The 25013-nt window shown below is 40.2% G+C and overlaps 3 protein-coding genes across 10 annotated transcripts in view; 2 read left to right on the top strand and 1 right to left on the bottom strand.

Moving 5' to 3' along the window:
- Positions 1-8833: 8833 nt before the first annotated feature.
- LOC144988885 (uncharacterized) overlaps positions 8834-25013 on the top strand; it is a 30190-nt gene continuing 14010 nt past the window's right edge. For 3 of the 4 annotated variants that reach the window (XR_013652952.1, XR_013652949.1, XR_013652950.1), the window contains exon 1: positions 8872-9005. Coding sequence is in view for 1 of the 4 variants with exons in the window: in XM_078940188.1 (XP_078796314.1) it covers positions 8834-9005 (172 nt within the window). In the remaining 3 variants the exon portion in view is untranslated. Of the gene's footprint in view, positions 9006-25013 lie in introns of all 4 variants that reach the window. The other variant, XM_078940188.1, reaches the window with a different exon arrangement.
- Positions 11059-16753, top strand: LOC144988860 (uncharacterized). 4 transcript variants are annotated; one of them, XM_078940040.1, is made up of 14 exons: positions 11059-11564; positions 12503-12732; positions 12912-13140; positions 13734-13809; positions 14065-14342; positions 14435-14517; positions 14616-14675; positions 14751-14956; positions 15061-15160; positions 15297-15453; positions 15529-15626; positions 15919-16063; positions 16140-16257; positions 16336-16753. In XM_078940040.1, exons 1-14 carry the CDS (start codon positions 11544-11546, stop codon positions 16623-16625), a joined length of 2091 nt encoding a protein of 696 aa, XP_078796166.1. In that variant the 5' UTR covers positions 11059-11543; the 3' UTR covers positions 16626-16753. The 4 variants fall into 4 exon arrangements, with proteins under 4 accessions (XP_078796166.1, XP_078796168.1, XP_078796174.1 ...); XM_078940042.1 differs by lacking the exon at positions 12503-12732 and having other exon boundaries at positions 11064-11564; XM_078940048.1 differs by lacking the exons at positions 11059-11564; positions 12503-12732 and adding an exon at positions 11573-11667.
- Positions 16754-20820, bottom strand: LOC144988870 (uncharacterized). 2 transcript variants are annotated; one of them, XM_078940102.1, is made up of 7 exons: positions 20646-20820; positions 18858-19528; positions 18709-18754; positions 18497-18588; positions 18155-18265; positions 17175-17451; positions 16754-17033 (listed from the first exon to the last, which is right to left on the bottom strand). In XM_078940102.1, the coding sequence occupies exons 1-7, from the start codon at positions 20664-20666 to the stop codon at positions 16824-16826; spliced, it is 1428 nt and encodes a 475-aa protein (XP_078796228.1). In that variant the 5' UTR covers positions 20667-20820; the 3' UTR covers positions 16754-16823. The 2 variants fall into 2 exon arrangements, 1 of the variants encoding a protein (XP_078796228.1); XR_013652923.1 differs by lacking the exon at positions 18858-19528 and having other exon boundaries at positions 20646-20660.

The following is a 25013-nucleotide window of genomic DNA, read 5'->3' as shown; positions in this document are numbered from 1 at the left end:
AGAGAGCTGACCATGGCCCCTAAGAAAACCCAGTAATATGAAGACCTCAAAAAGACCCTTGATGATATTCAAGAAACGCTTAATTCTTTTATGGATCAGGTGTTGGCTAAGCTAACGCCACTTTGGGAAATGATGGAAGAGTTCCGAAGATTTCGGGCTCAAAACGAGCAACGAGAATACCGGGTCGACATTCTGGAGAAACGACTGGACGATGTGGAACAGGAAGTAAGGATGAATAATGTCATTCTCACTGGATTACCGATAAAGCCTCGAATGAAGCTGAACGAAGCAGGAGCTAGCACTGCTAATGCTAATGCTAGCGCTAGCGTAGCTAGCAGTGCTAAACGGAGCGGGGTGCAGAATCTCTGGATCAGCAAATACATTCATTTCCCACATCTAAAGGGATGTCCCTCAATACCATGGAGACCTGCCACCTGCTCCCCAGGAGAAAGGAGACGGATAAACCAGCGATCCTCATCAAAAACACAAGCTAGCTCTGATGAACCAAAGAAGAAATCTGTGAAGGAATTTGTTTTATTATTATCATTGCTTAAATGTATTTGGTTAAATGTATGTTTAAATGTTAACTCAGATTGACCTTTTTACCTCTTCTGAAAACAGTTGTGTGTTTGTTCATCTGCTTCTCATCCCCCACCCAGGATGAGGGGTTTACGACACACTGTCCTCAGCTGATAAGGGATACTGTTTGAACTTAGAATCCAACCAAAAGGGTCATTTGACGACACCCCCTAATGAACTTTTTGTCTTTGTCTTGAATTGTTACCTCCCACTTGTGTTCTTAATAAAGGCAGCACAGGGAGAGGCAGACCTTTGAGAAGAGAAGCGTGGTAGACGTTTTCTGTCACTCTTGCTCCTCTCCCTCGTGCATGAGAAACTTGATTCTTGTTGTGGTTTGTTGTTTATAATTGTGTTTTTCTTTAATGTCTAGATGCATTTATCTGACAAAATCTGAAAGGATCTGCTGCTTATCTGAACAACCATCTGACCAGAAGGAATGCTGAAATCTCCAAACATGCACGGCTTCACAGGAAGCGTAAGCAGATTGAGAACACTTGGGTTAAAGGCTGCAGGATTTACGTCAAACCACTCGGTCCATCGGACCGGTCCAAGGTTCTGGTTGTGAACACCATGAAGGACTTTGAGAAGTGCCTTATCACAGTCGTCTGAAACAACATGGAGTAAATCAAAGAGCCAAATAATTTCAAGAAATATGACACCTGGATTCATCACTTTCTCCATACGTCTGACGTCACCTGAATAAGCAGAGATTTCTGACCTGCAGACAACTTGATCTCAACTTTCACCGAGCTGATATCAGCTGAAGAAGGACATGGACCTGAATCTAATGTCTGCAGACATAACATGGAAGAGACTAGAAACTGTTTTGAACCCAGAAGGACAGCAGCTATTCAGCAGAATAAATGCCAACCTTGGACAATCGACAGATTGTGGACCCTTTTTATTCTCCCTTACAGCATTACCTTATTATTTAAAAAAAAAAGAAAAAAATACAAAAAATATATATATGTGTGTATATTGAAGGAAAGAGATCGTCCGTTTTTGAGTTCTTTCCATCCATGCGTGTTCAATAGTCGAGAGTGGTAAAACAAACAAGGAGTCAACCGGTTTAAAAATACACAGAGTTTATTTCCCTGACAATAGTTCTAAAGCACAGATTAAAACATTAATGCAGATATATCTGGATTCTCAAGTAAAGATCTACTGACGCACAAGTTACATGCGAATTACTCGTAGATTTTCCTAAGAACAATGGAAGAGTTTGAAAACAGTCTTTTTAAGATGTGTTTGAATCTCCGCCTTCCGGAAAGATCATGGTCGCTGGTCCTCCGCCCCTGGTCGCTCTGATTCGTCAGCTGATAGCCCTCGTGCTTCCACCGGCCAATAGCTGAAGGCTGCCAACTCCGGATCCGCTCCACCTTTCCAGGAGTGGGGGCATTTCACCGGCGCACACAATCCATGATCAAAAGGAGTCCTCCTCTGGTCCAAAGTAAATCATACCAGCCAAACGAACACTCCATTGCCGGCACGAGATTCAATTCAATTCAATTTTATTTGTATAGCCCAAAATCACAACAACAGTCGTCTCGATGGGCTTCGAAGTAAAACATGAAATCAAAAGGATCACGAATACAAAGAGTTCAATAGAAAAATACTAAAATGAACTAACAAGCTGACTAAGCTATACTGGCATCCCTGCCCTTAGACCCCCCTTCGCGGTAAGGAAAAACTCCCAAAAAAAACGGATTCCGGAAAAAACGAAGAAACCTCAGGGGTGCCCACATGAAGGAGGGATCCTCCCCCAGGACGGACAGGCGATTTACCAGAAATCTTAGAGAAGAATTAACTTATCTAAATCTACAACTACATATATAAAAGTCCAGCAGACCAGCTTCATCCAGCCGTGGTTGTGGGGACAGTCAAAGGCGCGAGTCGAGCCGGAGACAGGAACCACAGCCAGGTGTAGGAGCAGGAGCAGAGACGAGGTACTCGGTCAGGTACAGAGCAGAGACGAGCCAGAGGCAGGATCCACAGCCAGGTGTAGGAGCAGGAGCAAAGGCGAGGTAAACGGTCAGGAACTGGAGCACGGATGAGCCAACTGGAGTCTGGAAGCACTCCCACTCCCCAGGAGGGGAGAGGAAAAGAAGGACAATACATGAATCGCACTGCACCAAACAGAGGCATGGAGAACTAAATGATAAATTATGATCAAGAATAGAGGAGAGGAAGGGTAGAAGTAAAAACAGGAAAGAGGACAGAACCCCAGTGCACCATAGTTACCCCAGCTTCAACTTCTAGCAGCCTTTTAAAAGAAATAGTTATTATTAAGTTTAATTTAAACAAATTAACATTAAGTTAAATAATCTCTGAATACTAACTAGTCTGACAATAAGCCTGTCCACAGAGGAATGTTTTCAGTCTAACTTTGAATGTAGAAACTGAGTCGGCCTCTCTTACATGAGCTGGGAGTTTATTCCATAAGACAGGGGCTTGGTGACTAAACGCTCTACCTCCAACCGTACTTTTACTAATTCTAGGAACCACAAGCAGTCCTGCATTTTGCGAGCGAAGTGTTCTGATTGGTTGGTAAGGGACTATGAGGTCCTTAATATAGGACGGGGCCATTCCATGTAAGGCCTTATAAGTTAACAGGAGGATCTTGAACTTGATTCTGGAATCAACTGGGAGCCAATGGAGCGAAACTAACACAGGAGTGATGTGAACTCTTCTGCTGGTTCCAGCTAACAATCTAGCTGCTGCGTTCTGAACAAGCTGGAGACTTCTTAAGGAACTCTTAGGACACGCTGCTAACAAGGAGTTACAGTAATCCAGCCTCGACGTAACAAATGCATGGATGAGTTTTTCAGCATCACTCTTAGAAAGTATATTTCTGATCTTAGCAATATTCCGCAGGTGAAAAAAGGCAGTTCTGCATGCCTGAGATATGTGAGCCTTAAATGATAAATCCTGGTCAAGTAAAACCCCAAGGTTTCTAACTGTGGAATTGGGGGCTATACTTACACCATCCAGGGAGACTATCTGAGCAGACAGAGTATCTCTGAGGTTTTTAGGACCAAGTATAATGACCTCAGTTTTTTCTGGGTTCAAGAGGAGGTAATTAATTGTCATCCAGGTCTTGATGTCACTGATGCAGACGTTCAGTTTCTCTATCTGGTCATTCTGGTCAGGCTTCATGGATAAATACAACTGCGTATCGTCGGCATAACAATGAAAATTAATGCTGTGTTTCCTGATTATGTTTCCTAGGGGTAGCATATAAAGCGTAAACAGGATCGGTCCCAAGACTGAGCCCTGTGGGACTCCATAGTTGACTCGAGTGCACTGAGAAGAATGGCCATTTACATTAACGAACTGATACCTATCGGACAGATAGGATTTAAACCACTGGAGAGCAGATCCTCTGATCCCTATGTCCTGCTCTAATCTATGGAGTAAAATACCGTGGTCGATAGGGTCAAAGGCTGCACTGAGGTCCAACAGGACAAGACTAGAAAGTAGACCCTTTTCTGAGGCCAATAACAAGTCATTAGAGACTCTAACTAGTGCAGTTTCCGTGCTGTGGTGGGGTCTAAACCCCAACTGAAAGTCTTCAAAGTGGCTGTTGTCCTGTAGGTGGCAGTAAAGCTGCTTAACTACAACTCTTTCTAGGATTTTAGAAATAAAGGGCAGGTTTGATATCGGTCTATAGTTGTCCAAGATGCTAGGATCCAAACTGGGCTTTTTCAGAAGAGGTTTAACAATTGCATATTTAAAAGACTGTGGCACGTAACCCGTTTCCAGAGAGGCATTTATCATTGTTAATATGGGATCATTAATTAGGGGAAAAGTTTCTTTAAAAAGTCTAGTGGGAATTGGGTCTAACAGACACGTTGAGGATTTGGAGGACGTAATAATTGATGTTATTTCCGCTTGATCCACAGCAGTGAAGCAGTCTAATGTTACAGAGGTTTCTATGGATGCCTCCATTTCTACCGCTTCAGCCTGCTCTGGGCTGATAGTAGGAATAACTTGATTTAACTTATGTCTAATATTTGAGATTTTACTGTCGAAAAATGTAAGAAAATCATCAGAGCTGAGAGAAACAGGAACATGTGGTTCTACTGAGCTCTGACTGCGAGTTAATTTAGCAATAGTGCTAAAAAGAAATCTTGGATTATTTCCATTCTCTGATATTAAGGTTGAATAGTACTGGCTTCTAGCTCTACGCAGGGCTTTTTTATAATTTAAAAGGCTATGTTTCCAGATATCCAGAGACTGCTCTGAACCGGAGCGGCGCCATTCCCTTTTTAACTTACGGGTTTCTTGTTTAAGAGAACGAGTTTCAGCGTTAAACCACGGTGCTACTCGGTTTTGTCTGACGAACTTAGGTTTCAAGGGGGCAACAACATCGAGTGTACTCCTGAGGGCTTGTAAGGCATCATTAACAAAGTGGTCATTTATATTAGGACTGATAATATGGGAGCTGGTCTCAGAGTATTTTCTCAGAATATCACTAAGTACTGGCTGAACTGTGTGTTTAAACTCAGACACAGAACGGTCAGTTAAGGTTCTTCTAAGCTGTTTCTTATTCACTGGGGCAGAAAGATGTTCCAGTGTAAACTGGAAGGTAATCATAAAGTGATCAGAAATGATGGGGTTAAGAGGAAGGACACTCAGCTGGCTGATCTCTATACCATGGGTTAGAACAAGGTCCAGGGTGTGCTTATGACAGTGAGTGGGTTCATTCACACTTTGGGTGAAACCAACATCATCTAATAAAGCTGCAAAAGCCTTTCCTAGGCAGTCACTGGGGTCATCAACATGAATATTAAAATCCCCTAATATTATAGTTTGATCAGAATCTAAGACAATAGTCGATAGGAAGTCGGAAAACTCAGTTAAAAATTCTGAATATGGGCCGGGGGGGCGATAAATAATTATGAGTAAAACAGGTTTTGGAGTTTTCCTGTTTGGGTGACATAAAGACAATATGATGTTTTCAAATGAATTATAAGCATTTTTAACTTTAGGGCTGAGAAGTAAGCTAGACTGTGATATTACTGCCAAATATCAGAGATCAGAGGTCAGCTTCATCCTCAACATGAGAACACGAATCTGAACACTTTCCCAAGGATAAGGTGTTCAACCCAGATAGTAGAAATGTAGTCCATGACATATTTATTGCGTCTCTGGAAACTCCTAGATTTGCACAAAGAAGTCCTAGTTGCTGCTGCAGCTACAAAGCACAAGTGAAGGTCACTGGAGAATAAGTCCTGTTGAGTTCAAAATGAGTTCACTTCACACTAAAGATAAAGCTATAACATAATGAAGAATAAGATATTAAAACATACATTTTCTACAATATGTGTGTGTGTGTGTGTGTATATATATATATATATATATATATATATATATATATATATATATATATATATATATATATATATATATATATACACACATACATATATATATATGTGTGTGTGTGTATGTATATATATATATATATATATGAATATATAAGTCATATGAATGACTTATAATAACACAATCTGCATAAATTTTAGATAACTGATTTGCCATATTGATTTCGATTTTTCTACATAATAATTAAGTAATTCATCTTTGTCATGTGCTTTATTGATACTTTATGATACTTAATTCGGTCTGACAAAAACTAGGAACCGGATATTGATAAATCATGTAATAAAATGGTTACAGTATAACGGGGTGGGATTATATAAGTTCACTTCCTTCCACTCCCTTTCAAGCAATATTTATTAATATGTCTAATTATCCTAAGTTTGATTAGTTACTGTATGAATATATAACTGAAGATTATATTGATTTTGTGTATTTTTTCTACTTGATTGCTTGAAATAAACCATTTCAAATATTTGATTTGATTTTGATTTGATGTGAAATGGTTTATTTCAAGCAATCAAGTAGAAACAATAGAGATTTTCATAGTAAACTTTCATCAAGTATCAAAAGTTAAAAACATGTGCAAAATTACGTTACATTAGGAAAGATTTTTGAATGAATTTATCAATTTTTTTGGAGCAAGTGAAGTAATATCATTAAACATCGATCAATTTAACCTTTTTTTTATATATTTAATAAGGTAATGCTGTAAGGGAGAAAAATAAAAAACAAAAAATAAAAATAAAAGGGTCCATAATCCGTCGATTATCCAAGGTTGGTATTTCTTCTGCTGAAAAAACAGCTGTCGTTCTGGGTTCAAAACCGTTTCTAGTCTCTTGGATGTTATGTCTGCAGACATTAGATTCAGGTCCATATCCTTCTTCAGCTGATATCAGCGGCACTGAAAGTTGAGATCAAGTTGTCTGCAGGTCAGAAATCTCTGCTGTTATTCAGGTGACGTCAGACGTATGGAGAAAGTGATGAATCCAGGTGTCATATTTCTTGAAATTATTTGGCTCTTTGATTTACTCCATGTTGTTTCAGACAACCGTAATCAAGCACTTCTCAAAGTTCTTCATGGTGTTCACAACCAGAACCTTGGACCGGTCCGGTGGACCGAGTGGTTTGACGTAAATCCTGCAGCCTTTAACCCAAGTGTTCTCAATCTGCTTACTCTTCCTGTGAAGCCGTGCATGTTTGGAGATTTCAGCATTCCTTCTGGTCAGATGGTCGTTCAGATAAGCAGCCAAACCTTTCAGGTTCTTCCTTTGGTTCATCAGAGCTAGCTTGTGTTTGTGATTCACAAACCTGATGAGGATCGCTGGTTTATCCGTCTCCTTTCTCCTGGGGAGCAGGTGGCAGGTCTCCATGGTATTGAGATCCAGGGAAATCCCTTTAGATGTGAGAAATGAATGTATTTGATGTTCCAGAGTCTCTCCACCGCGCTCCGTATTGGCACTGCTAGCTACGCTAGCGCTAGCATTAGCATCAGCAGTGCTTGCTCCTGCTTCGTTCAGCTTCGTTCGAGGCTTGATTGGTAATCCAGTGAGAATGACATTATTCATCCTTACTTGCTGTTCCACATCGTCCAGTCGTTTCTCCAGAATGTCGACCCGGTTTTCTCGTTGTTCGTTTTGAGTTCGAAATCTTCGGAACTCTTCCATCATTTCCATTAGCGGCGTTAGCTTAGCCGACACCTGATCCATAAAAGAATTAAGCGTTTCTTGAATGCTATCAATAGCCTTTTTGAGCTCTTCATATTCCTGGGTTTTCTTAGGGGGCATGGTCAGCTCTCTTTTTGGAGAAAATCAACCTTTTAAGTAATTTAAAGATAGTTGTATCCACAGAGAGGCACGCCACGCGCCCTGCCCGTAACCCGGAACCGGAAGTTCCAACCAAAATCAAAAAATCAAATCAAATCAAGAAGACACAGAAACTAGAAACAGCATTAAAATCTTAAGATCTTTGGAATGTTTGCATTCCAAAGATCATTAATTTTTTTTCACTTTTCTTTTATTATGTTAAATCTCAGTTATATACTTCATAAATGTGTTAATCTAATTTTAATTGAATTAAGTAAATTTCTCTATTGTTTTTTCACTGTAATAAGAATTTCCAAATTATTGCTTGTCTTTATTATTAACTATACAGTTTATTGTTTATTTATAGTTGTAATTATTCTCTTTAGAAACAGATTTTTAGGATCTTTTTACTTGAAATTTTCTTTTTTTTTTGTTTTTGTTTACTTGTTTGCTTAATAAATGTCTTTATTCATGACTGTAGTTTAGAAATACAATAAACGAATGTGATCAGGTTTAGTTAGTCTCTGATGGGGTTTGTAGTCAAATCTGAATCTCTCAAAATGTTTCCTCGATTATTTGTTTTCTATTTTTATTTTATTTTTTATTTTTATTTAATGAAAAATAAACTGTTTACTTTAAACTTTATTTGCCAGTCAAGTTAAAATGGCTTTTTTTTGCAACCATCGACATCATATGAGCGACAGATAACACTCCACACCAGCAGGTGGCGCTAAAGCACCATGACGCTGTTAGCCAAACAAAGAAGAAGAACAGCACGAGGCGCTAGCAGCGTTATCTTGTTAGCAGGCTAGCAGCGTTAGCTTGTTTTCAGAGGTCGGCGTAGTTTTGTTGGGACGTTTGTGAGGTTTTTGGACAGAAAGGACGATACGTGGTTCGTGTGGGAACTCTCAGCATTTTCCAAAGTGTCGTAAATGAGTGAAGAAGTGTTGAACGAAAAGACAACGTGGATTGCTGTGATTGTGAGACTAGCAGATGATCGATCGGAGCTGCAGTGAAGAGGACGGCGGTGTTTGTGGGAGTTGGAGTTGAAGATCGGAGCAGGAACCATGTCTTCCCTTCAGTCTCTGAGAGAGTTGATCAGCGAGCGACTAGCTGCTGCTGCTGAAGAAATCTGCAGACTCTGTGAAGGAACCATCGTCCAGTACGAGGAGGAGCTCTGTCGTCAGCGCAGACTGCTGGATGTCATCTGGAAACCACAGCTGCAGCTCCACCACATAGGTATGTCACCTTCATCACACAGAGAAGACCTTTGAGCTTCATGCTTTTCTTTACTGCGGTCAAGTGAGCCGACATCTGTGGAAGTGTGGTCTCGTTAGCCGTCACTGACATTTAGCATGCGCGTTTACATCCTAGTTTACGGTACAAACTCAGTGAGCTGGAAAGACGGCATAAAGCGCTAATAATATCATCCATAAACTTGTTGCTGTATGCTGTTTCATGGTCTTATCCCCCTTCCCCTCCTACTATCACCCTCCTTCCCCCCCTCTCTCTAACGTCCCTCTCTCTTCTTCCCCTCTTTCCTTTTCCGTCCGGTCCAACACCAAAGATCTTCAAACATGTTTGAAATTAATAAAGTTTGGCCTCAATTACAAAAGGGGTTTATTCAGACATACCTCTGGTTTGTCTGAAGATGAATAACCCCTCTTGTTAAAGTAAAATCTGTCCAACACAAGAGGCCCTCAGCTCTCATCTGTCTGCCCAGCTGTTGGACAGGACAAGGTAAAAAAAAATAATAATAATATCATCCATATCACAGTTACCCATCATCAAATAACATGGACTGTGCTCTGAAATCAAGAGGGTTATTTCAAGCTCTATATTGTTATTTGTTGTACAAATGTTTTCATTTGGATTGCATGTCTGTTCATTCCATAATAAACTTCCAAAATAACATGTTTTGTCTGAAATATAATCTATCAGACAGATTCTAAAAGTGAGATTTAACATTGAAAGAGTGTTTTGTTGTTGAGCATGACATGAAATGGAATCAAACAGAAATGAAGAAACTCCACGTAAAATCACATCTGGTCCTGTCAACTCTTTCTAAAGTTGCTTCATTTAAGGTGACGCAAAACTTTCACTGGATTATTGTTGGTGATGATGTTCATGATCATCTCAGCAAGTTTGAAGAAAAATGACTGGAGAAAAGTAAAAATATTGACATTACAAACTAATTTAGGCTCCTCAGACATAGAGAATAACATGTGAACCATCCCAAATACCACTTCTTTCAAAGCCCCCCCCCCCCCCCCCTCCCTCCCACAAAATCCCCTGGCAGCTGCATCAGAAATAAATACAATTACAACGTAGTATTCTTTATTAACAAATAACAGTAACAACTGACTACTACCTATCTAACTAATGAACTATGTTGTAGATTGACTTAGGGCTGGGCGATATGGCCTAAAAATAAAATCTCCGAATTTTTTTGTTTTTAATTCAATTTCCGATTCCCCCCCCCACCCTACTTAAGGAAAATAATAAGTACAAACGGCAGACAACTTAAAGCAAATGTGCTTTTATTTAATCAAACCCAAGACAAATGTAACGCCCATTTCTGGGATTAATTATAAATGAATTAACACATTCTTGGAATCAAAGTTAAGTATAAGACTTTTCTTCTTACTCCCTTTTTGGACTCTTGTTTAAATAATTTTGTCTTCTTTTATATAATTTTTGTCTTGCTATTGTCTTATTTTGTTATTCTACACTTGTTTTCACTTCTCTAAAATAAAAAGGTTACTTCCTTAAAGTTCCAGTTGTGTTTTAAGTCTCACTTTGTAGTCTAGACTAAAGGAGACAAACATTCACCTGAGAGTAGCAGCATTTTCTAAAGGATTAACAATACAGCTCATATCTGAGGTCTAAGGTTTAAAATAATTTAATAAACCCCATGAGTCACGCCCCCCACCCCAGTGGCCGCCTCCTCCAAAAACAAAATCCTATGGCAGCCGCGTCGCAAATGAATATACAAGTAATAATTACAACGCAGTATTCTTTATTAACAAATAACACTATGAACTAACTATACAGGCGTTGTAGAATGAGTATATGTGTGTGTGTCAGAGGACTGAGCGCGTGCCACGAGAGCGCGCGTGAGAGCCTTTGACTCCGATGGGCTTTAGGCAGCGTGTGTGTGTGTGTGTGGGGGGGGGGGGGGTCTCTTCCTCCACGTCTGTAGCAGTAAACCCAGACCAGTTCCATCAACAGATGATTTTATTCCTTTCTTGGGAACAAACTTCTCACTCTCACCGGTAGCCATGCTGTTGCTTGTATGGTGTCAAATTCATGCCTAAACTATTTGGCATCAAAACTGTAAAACCAGGAATCAAAACCCGAATTCTGCAAACCAAAACCCAAAATCTGCGAACCAAAACCCATAATTTGCAACCAAAACTCAAATCTGCAAATCAAAATTCATAAATTGAGAACCAAAACCCATAATTTGCAACCAAAAGCTATAACCTAAAGCGCAATCATATTTCTCAGGTGCTGATTTGTTTTCTCGCTGTTCTGAAATCGTCTTTTTGAGTTGCGCTTTTATTTTGAAATCGTCTTTTGAGTTGAGCTTTTTTTTTTTGCGGTTGCGATTCTAAAACCTGTCACACACGTAAAAACAGCGCCACGTCAGTCAACGGGAGGGGAGGCGGGACATCCCCGACAGCCAGTAGCTCATTGGCTACCGAATGACTCCGAGTCTTACGTCAGCGTCCACCACCTCAGAGCGCCAAAATCGTACCAATATCAGAGACAGTCATGGCGAACCAGCAACCGGAGGTAAGTCTTTCACATCTCAAGAACAATCAAACGTGTTCTCTGTATAATCGGAGGACGCCAGCATAGTCAGATGAGCTCCACCAGTGACTGCTAGGGAAAAAAAGTAAGATGTTGCATGATAAATCATCACCACCACTCATTGTAAACAGTGAGCTAATGTGCTAGCTTAATGCTTACCCCCCCCCCCAGCAAAGTAGATGGTTTATTGATTATTATTATTTATTTATTGATAATTATTTGAGTCTTTGCAGAGGGTGTCCGCTCCTTTTTAATGCTTTTTTGTTCTCATGTCATTACTTGTAACCATTTCCATTTACTGTAACCAATGTTCGCCTGTGCTAGCCGTGTTAGCTTAATGCTAGCGGGTTATTCCGGCTCATTTCCTGACCCACCCCCCTCCCGTAAAAAAGTACCGGTAGTTTATTGATAATTATTTGTGAGTCTTTGCAGAGGGTGTCCGCTCTTTTTTTTACTGCTTTGTTGTCATTTCATGACTTGTTTGGATAAAACTAAGTCGATTTTTACGACAGTGTCAGGATCGAGCATACCCGACAGTGTTAAGTCCACGGTGGATAAAAAATTCTGGAGGAGATTAAAGTCGTAATGAAGGATACGGTCAGACGAACTGAGACCGGTGTATTAGAACGATTACTGTGGGTTTTTTGGGGCTCTTATGCAATCTTTACGGGTTTGACATGACTACAGCACAGTGAAATCATCAACAGGGGCAGTTGATTATACATGTATTTGCATATTGTGTTGAGCTCTTAAGCAGAAGTGTAATCCGGTGCGGTCATTGGTAGGCTAGAAGTTCCTAAGATAAAAGCATAATGTTTAATAATAACCTCCTTTCTTTTTTTCTTTCTTTGTGTATTTATTTATTCATGAATGAAGGAATTATTGGAAATTGTAAATCTACTTTTTTTTGCAATCGCCAGAATGGATACTCTGAGATACTGTCAGCTGTACAGACCCTGGTGTCTGCACTTCAGCAAAATCTACAGCAGAGCCAAGCTGCAAACAGGGTGAACCAGGGACCTGGTCCAGTAGTACAGCAACAGATGGCTACTCCTCAGCATAGCCAGACACCACACCAAAGTGATCAGGGACAGAGTCAGAGTCTTTTAGCACAGCAACGGACCACATCTGTACAGCAGGAAATGAGCAGGTTCTATTATAATTGAAAGTTCTTTGTCCTAAGTATTTTAGTGTATTTAACGTTACAGTCACAAATTGAAGTATTGAAGTATTTGTATTTCCATTTATAATTACTAAAATTGTTGACATATGTTAAAACAGAAATATAATTATGAAGTGCTCATTAGTATGTGGTTTCTTCTGTCTCAGGTCTTTTCCAGCTCTCTTCCGGAGGCAAAATGCTACTGGAAAAAGACGTTTTCCAAGTGCCTCAAAAATATGCAAAATGTCCAAGTTAATGAAAGCGTTTTCATGCAACTTCTGCTTGCTCAATACAAATTTAAAGTACACCCCCTCTCCTTCAGAGGAATTACAACTTTTTCAGGCTGGACTAGGCAAACGAAGCATCAGTCTTTCAGAGAACCTAAGTCATTCTGAGGTATGTCTATGGTACAACCATATCACAAGACCTAAATTTAGGTGGTTAATAGTAACATAAAGTAACTATCATTGTTGTGTTTGTATTAGACTTTTGCACAAAATAAATTTGAATCTCTGAATTTGTCATAAGCAGGTTGTTTCCATCTAACTTGTTCTAATAAGTTTCTCTTGTCCTGTCAAACTTCTCCAAAAAAAAACTTTAGTATAACATCCCAACTTTGAAGATGGACAAAGATGCCTTTTACAAATGATTGATTGCCACTACTGCTTTTGAGAAATTTGTCACTGGATGATCATTTAAATGGTTATTATTCAGGGCTAAGGCTAATGTGTAATGCAGTAATAATATGTAGTTCAATAGCACGACTCCATCATATAAATGAGGCCAAAACCAACTGGAAATTGCTTTTACTAAATCCAGCAAATAACCAAATTATTGGAAAGCCTGAAAAATTGAGATAGAAAAGGGTTTCTTTATTACTTGGAAGTTTCTTCAATATTTGTTTGTGTATTTTGTATGGGTATTAGAAGTGCACGTAAAATTCATGAACATTAATAAAATGTATTTCATGCTTCTCTTGTTTACCTCAGCTGCAGAACCTGTTGCATGAAGCATTTCCAAAACTGGAGGCGTTAACAGGAGGATGGCTGCTTCATAAATCCTCAGGTTGTGTGTGGGTTTTTTTTCTTCCTAAACACTAACTGCTTATTGCTTGTATTTTTCCCTTTTTTATTCTAAAATTGAATATCAGACACCCATAAAACTTTGTTCACTTTCACACTCAATTTCTGGGTAAAGTTGCTTCTTTGCAGCCTGAATGTTTAAAGCAATTCTTTGTTAACTGTGTAAAATAATTTGTCCTAACCTTTATAGGAAAACTGCAATTCTTTCAGAATCTCAATGTGTCAATATTTCTTATAGGTGGCAATGGAAAGAGACAAATGATACTCATAGCTCCAGATAGCGAAGGCTATACAGGGGCACAAATAAAGATGGTCTCCCTCAGTGGTAAAGCAACTCTTTATATAGTTCCTCTACAAGACGAACTCAACACTACTCCTTTACCCCCTGAAGCAAAAGAATTTGAGAGCATGCCTAAAGCAGCATGCAAAAGTTGCCAAAAGCAATTTCCACTGCAAGTTCTGGCTCTCCATGTACATTCATGCCCAGTGATGTTAAGCTCATCTGATGAGGAAGAGGTAATGAATAGTTATCCATATTTGAGCATTAGACATATCTTAAAGGTCATATGCATGTCATCAATACAACTCATTTTGTATACTATTTTCAGCCTGGTGAGGGTGAATGCCCCATATGCCACGAAACGTTTCCATTTATGGACTTAAACATTCATGCCAGTTCCTGTGGAGAAAGGTGAACCCTTTTCCATAGCTTAAACATTTTGTGCAACATTAATTGCATAGTAGTTTTGGCATAACGTCAAATTCACTGCTTTTTCATCATTTCCACAGGTCTGACAACAGTCTTGAAACCAACACTGCATCAGATACACTTTCTGACAAGATTTCTTGGCAAGTAATTATATGCTGTGAAATTGTATAAAAAGCTTACACGTCTTGATCCAAATCACGTAATTTTCTGAACAGTGAGGAAGATGTTTTACGTTGGCTTGCTGCCCAAATTGACCACACAAAAGAGTTCAGCCTTTGTGTGGCACGAGAACAGTTGGTGGAACGGGGTATGATGCTCTGGAAAAGACAAAAGCGAAGTTCCCCCATCAATCCTCTTAAAGTTACTTTTCTGGGAGAGTCTGGAATTGACACTGGGGCACTGCGTGTGGAGTTCCTGACAGGTACTTATGTTTGAGGAATGAAACAACATTTTATTCTTGTTTATTGTGCATTCCTATGCATTTCTGTATCACCTACTTGAATGTCTTTTTTACTTTTGTTTTAGAGTTGATTTCTGGGATTGGTGACAGGCTCTTTGAGGGTCAAGAAGGGAAAGGAAGAATCCCAAAGTATTCCCTAAATGACCTTGACAATGGTCTCTTCAGGTGTGTAATGTTATCTCAGATTCTTCCCAGAAATTTAAAATGAAATAGTGCAGTGTAGAGGCCTTCCTTCATGTACAACTGAAACATATTTAAATTCATAGTTGGTTGAACATTTTTCAAACTTAGAGTTTTTAAGAGTTGCAGGGGAAGTCTTTGCAGCGAGCCTTGCACAGGGTGGTCCAGCTCCATGTTTCCTACAAGAATGGTGCTACCAGTTCCTGGCAACTGGTGAGCTGATACCCATAAGCAAAGATGACATCTTTGACTTGGAGTTGTCACCACTGATTGAAGCTGTAAGATCAATTTATTGTTTGATATTTAATTTAGGTATTAAACAAGTTTGTTACTAAAACACTTTTTTTTTGCAGATTGACGAGGCGAACGATATGACAAGCTTCACAGACCAGATTGTTAATTGTGGCTACACTGGTCCAATAAATGAGGAGCATAAAGCTAGCATAATCAGGTTTGTCTGCAAAAAACAAAATTCTGGTTTGTTTTTTTGTCGTCATTTTGTAAACGTGCCTCTGCATTATGAAGACGGGCATAATCCTGGTATGAGTGGTACAGAGCAGAGAAAATTACTAGCAAAAACATACTTTGTATGGTTTTATTCCTGTTTATTCCACAAATAAATAGTAATTATTAAATAGATTATTAAATAAATTATTTCACAAATAAAGATCCATAGAAATAATTATAAATTAGGTGGTGGTTTTAAAATTTAACTAATCCTGTATTTCTGTGTTTCCTGTAAGGGCAATTGTCTTGCATGCCACAACAAAAAGGACAGCGATGCTAAGCCAGCTACGACAAGGCTTAGATGTCTATGACTTCTTAAAGGTCATCAAAGGAAATCCAGCACATTGCCGTGGTCTGTTTGTTGCTGGCAATATTGAGAAAGTAAGTTTGACCGTTTAATTAGCTAATATGCTCTGTGCTCTTTTTAAATTGATACACACCCTCTGCATTATTATAGGTGGATTCACACTACATTGTGTCCAGACTTGCACCGGAGTTCAGTAGCTCCACAGTCAACCAACTAACAGAAAAAAAAATCTTAAACTACTTTCAAGATTTTCTGCTCGAACTTGAGGGTAGGTTAGATCTCAATTTTTCTCTCCCTTTTTTTCTTCGTTAATTATTGAAATTCTGTTTTGTTTTTTTCTTTCAAGATGCAGAACCCGAAGACCACGACGAGCCCTCTGTCCCCGGTGTGATGCAATGGCTTTCTGGCCAGGCTCACAGACATCTCTTGTTATCAGACAGGGAAGCATTTAAAATAGTTGTTCGTTTTAACCACAATTGCTTTGACAACATGCCTGGTCACACCATCTGCTTCCCTGTTGTTAGTGCCTGCACACAAACTGTGACTTTTCCAACAGCTCATCTCAACTCTTTTGAGGAGTTCAAAGAGAGTATCTTGATCTCTCTGAAGTGTGGCGCAGGATTCCACAGAATCTAGTGTTTCAACAATTTTTGTTTTGTTAAAATCTAGTGTTTCAACAATTTGTTATTTTGCAAAACTTACTGTCTTTTGTAAACAAAAGGAATTTAATGGATCAAACATAAAAAAATTGAAGTTATACAAAATTCCAGTGGTGGTTATTGACCATCTATTATTTTATTTTGGTTGAGATCTGTTCATATTGGTAGTTGTTTTTTACATTCTGCTGTGATGACATACATAGTTTAGTACAGAAATGTAGATGTCTTGGCCATGGTTTTCAGATGTCCCACAAGGGTTGAAAAGTTGGGACAGTTGGGACAGGTCTGAGTCAGAGAGGGGACAAGCCACAGACGGAACAACAACTCCAACCGTTTCCTGCTCGGCCTGGTTTGAGTTAGACTGTTGTCCAATGTCCACAGAACCCTGTACACACAGAAAACGAAAGTTAAAATGGGAATATATATATTAACAATGCATCGACTGTTAATTTACAAATTCTATTTTTTTGCCACAGCATTATAAAAACAGCACAATTGTAGTTAAAACTGCTTGTTTTTGTTATACCTGCGGATAGACAGGTGGATTGATGGGAGTTTGAGCTCGGCCCATTGCCCACAGTTGGTTGGGGGTTAAATTTTGTTCACTGCGAAGGGAGTGGTTATCCCACGTGGAAATGAAACTTTCCAAGTCAGCTTGCAGTCGTGGCAAAAACACATAATGCGCAGCAAAGAGATGACGACTGTCAGACGGGTCCAGCAGTCCATCTTCTTCCAAACAGTGAAACATGTTGTAGTAGATGACGGTGACAGACATCCACACATCCCTCCACAAACGTTCAATTCTGTAAAAATAAAATAAAATGACTCCTTAAAATACAATTTCAATATGTTATGGAGTATTTCAGAAATGTACAGCCACAAATATGGCCTAGTAAGTACAGTGGGACACAGAGAATTGCTACCTATCTTAAATATGTTGTGAACTTTATGTGCAGCATTATGTTTATTATTGTACACAGTACAAAATTAAATCTCAATTTATTTGGATTTTATCCAAAAAATGATCCAGGTCTAAACAGTTAAAAACATTATGATTATGGCCCACATTTTCTTTAAATTATTCAAATTATTATTCGCAGTTAAAATGCAGTTGACACATTCTTCACAAAGCTGTACTTGGAATATGGGAGCCATGTTTTTTAATACTTGTCCTGTCCAACAGCTGAGCAAACAGATGAGAGCTGAAAGCCTTTTGTGTTGAATATATTTTACTGTTACAACAGGGGTTATGAATCGTCAGACACACTAGGTGTATTTTTGAGTTAACCCCTTTTATAATTTAGACTAAACTTTATTCATATCTACATTTGCAACAGTTTTTGTTGGACGGGACAAAATAAAAGGAGGGGGGGGGGGGTAGAGAGAAGGATGCTAGAGAGGGGGGATAGGAGGGTGATTATAGAAAATGTGTGTGTGTCTGTGTGTGTGGGGGGGGGTCAAATCATAAATCATGTTTATAGTCATTATATGGGAGCTATGTCTTACCTTTGATTATGAACACTTTTGCCAGCCATGAAACTGCCTCTGTCACACCCACGGACTGCAAACATCCATCTTGCTATGTCCACATTTTCACAACCTTGGTCTGCTCTAACCCTTTAGATGCACAAAAAAATATTAGCTGGTTAAGTTTCAAGTAAAACATAGAGGACAGAACTGCTCTAAACTGAAATATCACCTCTGCTCTCAAGCATTTAAAGTAAAACGTTTTGTAAAAAAAAAGGTCCTGTGACAGGAAGTTACACGGTTCTGGTCTAAATGAAGCTTAGTGGTTTTCTACACCTCTCAAGTCTGCAAGAGAGAATTTAGGTACTGACAGTCACAAACCTATTAGGAACACCGTGGTCCTCCACTGAGCGCAAAAAAAACCCTAATGCTGTTGAAGCTTTATTGTTTGTTGCTGCTCCCAGGTACATTATCTGTGGGGTGAGATAAAAAGGGGAAAAATGTGGGAAGAAATAAATATATGCCAGTTAGGTGATATTTTAAACACAATTAGTAAAATAATAGTATGAAGGGCAAACAAAACAAACCCTCACCTTTCGTGAGAAGCCATCTATGGCTCCAAATATAACAAAACCATACCTGCAACACAAATTCAAAATAACATTTTTTATACTATTTCAAGTGCAACAGATGAAGTATAATATCTTGCAGATTTTCTTAGATTAGATTGAATCTGACTTGCCTTATCAGCTTATGGTTTGTATCTAGGTGAACTAGGGATAGTGGAGCAGGTACACTGTACACACGCCTCTTCACACATCCAAAAGTAGATCTTGTTAGTCTGCCTGAGACACCCGCCCCATCTACACGTCTCATAGATTTCCATATTCTGGTCCATGTAATGCGATGTCCTAGAGCCCGAAGTTTGCCTTTCATAATTCTAAAGCCAATAGTGGGGTTGCTTTTTTTGATGCTGAAAATAAGTTGATCCAGCTGGTCATCTGATATATTGCTATATGTGCTCTTAACTGTCAATCCATGCCTTTTCAAAGCCCGATTGATCGTTCTCTTGGATACACCCATTAGGTTTGAAATGGATGGGATCGACAAGTCGGTTTCAAGGTATTCTCTCAACTTTTCTTCATTCACCATGATTTTAGGACGTCCCACATTGTTGTTCAAGAACTCAACTTCCACAGCTGGGCCATGCTGTTGCTTATATTGTGTCAGAAGTTCATGCAGATTTATGAGAGCATTACAAACATCTTCAGGAATGCTGACTTGGTTTGAAACAGAGCGAATGAATGCCAGTTCATGGGTACATGTAAAAAGTAGATGACCCAAATCCAGCGGGTGTGAAACTGCTCTCTCTATGTTGTTCAATAGTCGTTGCAGCACTTCCCTCTGGAATTCCTAGAGAAATGTTGAGAAACCCAATTTAGGTTATACATTCTTTGACATCTTAAAACATATTTTGATTTATCGTGGTGACAATTCACTGGTTCTTACTCCTAGGTTAGATATGACCAATCCTGACACTCTCTTAAAAATCGACAAACCCTGTCTCCGAATTACCACCCTGTGCCCTATATAGTGTACTATATAGTGCGTTCGCCATTTTACATTGTCGGAATCTACAATTCTAAAATTGAGTACACTCGAAAATTTCCAAGAATTCTCTACGAAAAACCAGTGTGAATCGATGCTCACGTCATTGGCAAATGTAGACCACAATGCATTGCGTTTGGATTTTTTTTAAAACGACGGGCGCATGCCTGATGAGAATGATTAGTAACTTGGCGGTTTATTTCTGAACAAATACAATAAATCTACACCAATGTGTCACGTTCTTCGTCATCACAAAACAGTATATTCATAGTCTTCGTAATATGTTCATATTTATTATGTTATTAAAATGGATATTGTCATAATCGGCGTAAATGCAGTCGTAGTTCCCCTCCAGACCAAGTGGTGGCAGCAATGCGCCTTTATGTTTCCTTGTCAAGCGGCGTATAAGCAAACACCCGAAGGATAAGAGTAGCGAGCATGGTGTCCGAATTGCTTTTAAAACTCCAAAACACTATATAGTGCCGCACTATATAGTGTTTAGTAGTTAGGGGTTAGGGTGATTATTCGGACACAGCATCAGTTTTATTAATACAAGTCATGAAATGAGCCGGAATAACCCGCTAGCATTAAGCTAACACGGCTAGCACAGGCGAACATTGGTTACAGTAAATGGAAATGGTTACAAGTAATGACATGAGAACAAAAAAGCATTAAAAAGGAGCGGACACCCTCCGCAAAGACTCAAATAATTATCAATAAACCATCTACTTTGCTGGGGGGGGGGGTAAGCATTAAGCTAGCACATTAGCTCACTGTTTACAATGAGTGGTGGTGATGATTTATCATGCAACATCTTACTTTTTTTCCCTAGCAGTCACTGGTGGAGCTCATCTGACTATGCTGGCGTCCTCCGATTATACAGAGAACACGTTTGATTGTTCTTGAGATGTGAAAGACTTACCTCCGGTTGCTGGTTCGCCATGACTGTCTCTGATATTGGTACGATTTTGGCGCTCTGAGGTGGTGGACGCTGACGTAAGACTCGGAGTCATTCGGTAGCCAATGAGCTACTGGCTGTCGGGGATGTCCCGCCTCCCCTCCCGTTGACTGACGTGGCGCTGTTTTTACGTGTGTGACAGGTTTTAGAATCGCAACCGCAAAAAAAAAAGCTCAACTCAAAAGACGATTTCAAAATAAAAGCGCAACTCAAAAAGACGATTTCAGAACAGCGAGAAAACAAATCAGCACCTGAGAAATATGATTGCGCTTTAGGTTATAGCTTTTGGTTGCAAATTATGGGTTTTGGTTCTCAATTTATGAATTTTGATTTGCAGATTTGAGTTTTGGTTGCAAATTATGGGTTTTGGTTCGCAGATTTTGGGTTTTGGTTTGCAGAATTCGGGTTTTGATTCCTGGTTTTACAGTTTTGATGCCAAATAGTTTAGGCATGAATTTGACACCAGCTTGCTGCTTCGTGTGTCGATTGTCGCGTGCCATACCGCCATGTGAAACTAACGCTACGGAAGCTGTGGGGAGCCAAAAATGCGCCATATAAAAACTCGATGTAGTTATTTTTTTAAATCGCCCTTAACAAAAAATTCGAATTAATTCATTTAATCAATTTATCGCCCAGGCCTAGATTGACTATGACTTTGTGAGCCCGGTGCGTCTTGTGTAGAACTAGGAGGAAGAAGCGCGCACACATGACGTGTGTTGGGGGTGCGTGTTGATTCTTCTGCTCTCTAGCTGCACGCGAGTCTTCACCTGTGCTCTCTGGTACAGACATCTTCTCAGAATATTATTTATTGCCCAGTAATAAACAGGCTGCAAACACTTTGTCACCTTTCTGGTAGCCATGAGGCCTGACAGCCATGAAGAACGCGGGGCAGGAGGCTCCACCTTTGTTTATACAGACATGTTAAATTTGCGCTGCACAAAAAAGTTCCCAAACAAAACATGTAGTGATATTCATGGAAATCTAACAGCGTGTTCATGTTTGGTGTTACAGAGAGAGTGAGAACAGTGATATATATACCCCCCCTCCCAACACAAAATCCTCCCTCGCCGGACAGCTCGGCCACCTCAGGGCTCCAGACTGCGACCAATTGGTTGCATTTTGAGACCAAAATTTGAGAGTGTGCGACTGAATTTTACATGCAGTCGCACATGTGCGACCAGTAAATTTGCCTCCCCCACCCTTCGTATTTTTAATACATTAAACGTAGAAGGGGCACGTCAATAATCAATGAAATAATCAATGAGACGCGAGCGCACACACACACAGGCAGACACACACACTCGCGCACATACTCATGAAACGCGAGCACACATTTGCGTGTTGCCTTGGGGGAGGGGCCTAGAGATATTCGCGCGCGTGAACATCTGTGGGAAGGAAACGGAGACAAATATCATCACAACTTGATATGTGCGTCTGAGCTATGGGTAAGCAAACTATTGATTCATTCTTCCGACCTGCGGCTAATGTACCAGTGCCAGAGTGTACAGCAGGGGTCTCAAACTCGCGGCCCCCGAGATGATATTTTGCGGCCCCCGCCTTAATATGAATGTTCAATTTTAATTCGCCCCACCAGTTTGTATGAAAGACACTTTTTCATTGTCGTGCGCGGAGCTGACCAACCAATCACAGTGGGGTAAATTACTCTTGGGGGCGGGACAATGACAGGGCTTGAAAGCAGGACACCTGACAGCCCCCTCCCTCCCCGGAACACATTAAGGAGTTCCTTACTTTCCTTTAGAACGTATTTTTTGGCTCGTAATTTTCTAAATACATGCAGTCAGTGCTGAACTTTTCTCTAGGTCCACCCTCCTCCCTCCACTCCTGTCTATCTGAAATCAAAAACTGGTTCACCTTAAACCTTCTCAAACTCAATAGCGATAAAACTGAGCTACTTCTAGTAGGTTTCAAATCCACCCTCTCCAAAGCCACAAGTCTTACTCTTTCCATTGATTCATCTTCTGTATCCCCCTCCCCTCAGGTAAAGAGTCTGGGTGTCATCCTAGATAGCTCCTTATCTTTTCAGTCACACATCAATAACATTACTCGGTCAGCCCATTTCCATCTACGTAACATTAATTGTCTACGCCCCTCCCTCACTGTCCCCTCTGCTTCTATCCTGGTCCACAGTCTGGTCACTTCCCGTTTAGATTACTGTAATTCTCTCCTCTTTGGTCTCCCACAAAAAACCTTCAATAAGCTTCAACTGGTCCAGAACTCAGCTGCCTCCATCATCTCCAGAACCCCCTCCTTCAGTCACACCACTCCAGTTCTCCACCAGCTGCACTGGCTCCCCATAACCTCCAGGATCCAATTCAAACTCCTCCTGTTCACCTTTAAGGCCCTCCATAACCTGGCTCCTCCTTATCTCTCCCACCTCCTTCATATCAAAACCCCCTCTCGTTCTCTTCGGCCCTCCTTCTCTGTTCAGCTCTCTGTCCCTCCGGCCCGACTCGTCACCATGGGCAGCAGAGCCTTCAGCTGCTCTGCTCCCAAACTCTGGAATTCCCTCCCTCCTGACCTCCGTAACATAAACTCTCTGCCTGCTTTCAGATCTAAACTCAAAACCTATCTGTTCATTTCTGCCTTCCCATCCTGATTCACTTTAAATTTTATTTATTATTTTTATTGTGCTTTTAATGTCTATTTTTAACCTTTGTTTTGTAAAGTGTCCTTGGGTTTTTTGAAAGGCGCTTTAAATAAAATGGATTATTACTATTATTATTAGGTCGCACAGAACCGGAGGAAAGTTTAGGGTTTTGGTGTCACCCCCGATCACAAACGGTTTATGCACGGCTGTTAGGGCAGCTCACCGCTCCTGCGGGAGTCGGGTCAGCTGAGGAGAATAAATGTCCCACACGTACATACGTGACAGCTAACGGGGCTTGAACTTTAAATATGTGCGAGTGACAAGATTTAGTTTTAGACACACTGAAAACACGTTGGGGAAAATGCAACGATAGACGTGTTTGAGATGAACCGGCACCTGGCCTGGATCGTTGGGGAGACCAGGGGGGGGGGTGAGGTGAAGGCGAATGAAGGACAACAGAAGGTTGGAGTTGTCCTTAACATTCAATTTAGTTTTAATATTCCTCTCCCCCTCAGTATGTTCTGTGTTATTATATATTTTATGCTTATTTGAATGTTTTGTAATGTATGTAGCCTTTTTTTGATCAATTGGTATTTTATATTATTTTTGTTTGATCACTGTACTACAAAAACCACCAGGACACATGTCCCATAATGCATTGTTTTGTAGTCATCAGGGCAGCTTTCAGTCAGTTCAGTACTACATTTCCAGCTGTGTTCGCTCAGGTGGGGTCTTGCTCCCACCCCTTTCTCCTGATATTTTTGTTTTGATTGACAGTTGATGTTGGAGCAAAAACAAAATCATACGTCTCACACCAGGTGATCTGTGCAGCGTTGAGTTCACCTGGGTGATTTCAAACACGCTTATTGTGTCACCAAGATGAGTTTCCATCCGTTTTCTTTACTTATTTGTACTGTCATGACAGCGATGCTTTTGTCAGTTTACCTTGTTGTTGCATCTTCAAAAGTGCAGAATAAAATGTGACACTGAATTTGAAACAGCACATTGTAATTTCTGCATCTATTATTAAAGTATTTATAAGTAATACAGTGGAAATTAGTAGATCTGGTTAGCATGTTGATTTACGGTATGCGCCCCTAAATTTTCTGGTTGTGCCCCTAAAATTTTCAGTTGGGGGCCACAGGGCTCCTAGAGAAAAAAATTAGTCTGGAGCCCTGCTCCTGGTCGTCCTCCGGACTCATCTTCTCAGCCTCGCTGGTGTGCCAGGCCCGGCCTCATAGGACTCGGTTGCCACTCGTTGCCTGTCACAGTTTGTCCTACAGGCCCCCTCCTCTTTGGTTGACTTTTGGAACCTCAGTGCGGTTCTTTGAGGGGGGGGGGGGGGGTACTGTCATGGTTTGGGTTTCTTTTGTATTGTTTTTTCCTTTATATGTTGTTCTGTCATGTTTGAGTTCTGTTTCCTGTTTTATTTTGAAAGGTTTCCTGTTTTGTCATGTTTTTGAGTTTTACTTCCTTTGTCCCAATCTGTCCTGACCATGTTCACCTGTGTCTTGTCTGCCCTGTCTGTAAATTAGTCTTGTCCCTGCCTTCCTCTTGTGCTGGTCCATTAACGTCTCTTCTCTGACTGTCTAGTCCATGTCTGTCTCCTGCCACGTTTTCAAGTTTTGCCCACAGTGAGTCTTGTTTTGTTTTACCCTGCTCTGCAGCGCCTTATGTTAATTAAACCCCTTGCCCTGGAACCATTTGCCTCTGCATTCTGGGTC

This window comes from Oryzias latipes, chromosome 2, assembly GCF_053564925.1.
Source record: "Oryzias latipes strain Hd-rR chromosome 2, Olatipes_Hd-rR_3.1".
NCBI lineage: Eukaryota > Metazoa > Chordata > Actinopteri > Beloniformes > Adrianichthyidae > Oryzias > Oryzias latipes.
The sequence above is the reverse complement of the archived record's forward strand: the minus strand, read 5'-3'. Positions and strand labels throughout refer to the sequence as shown.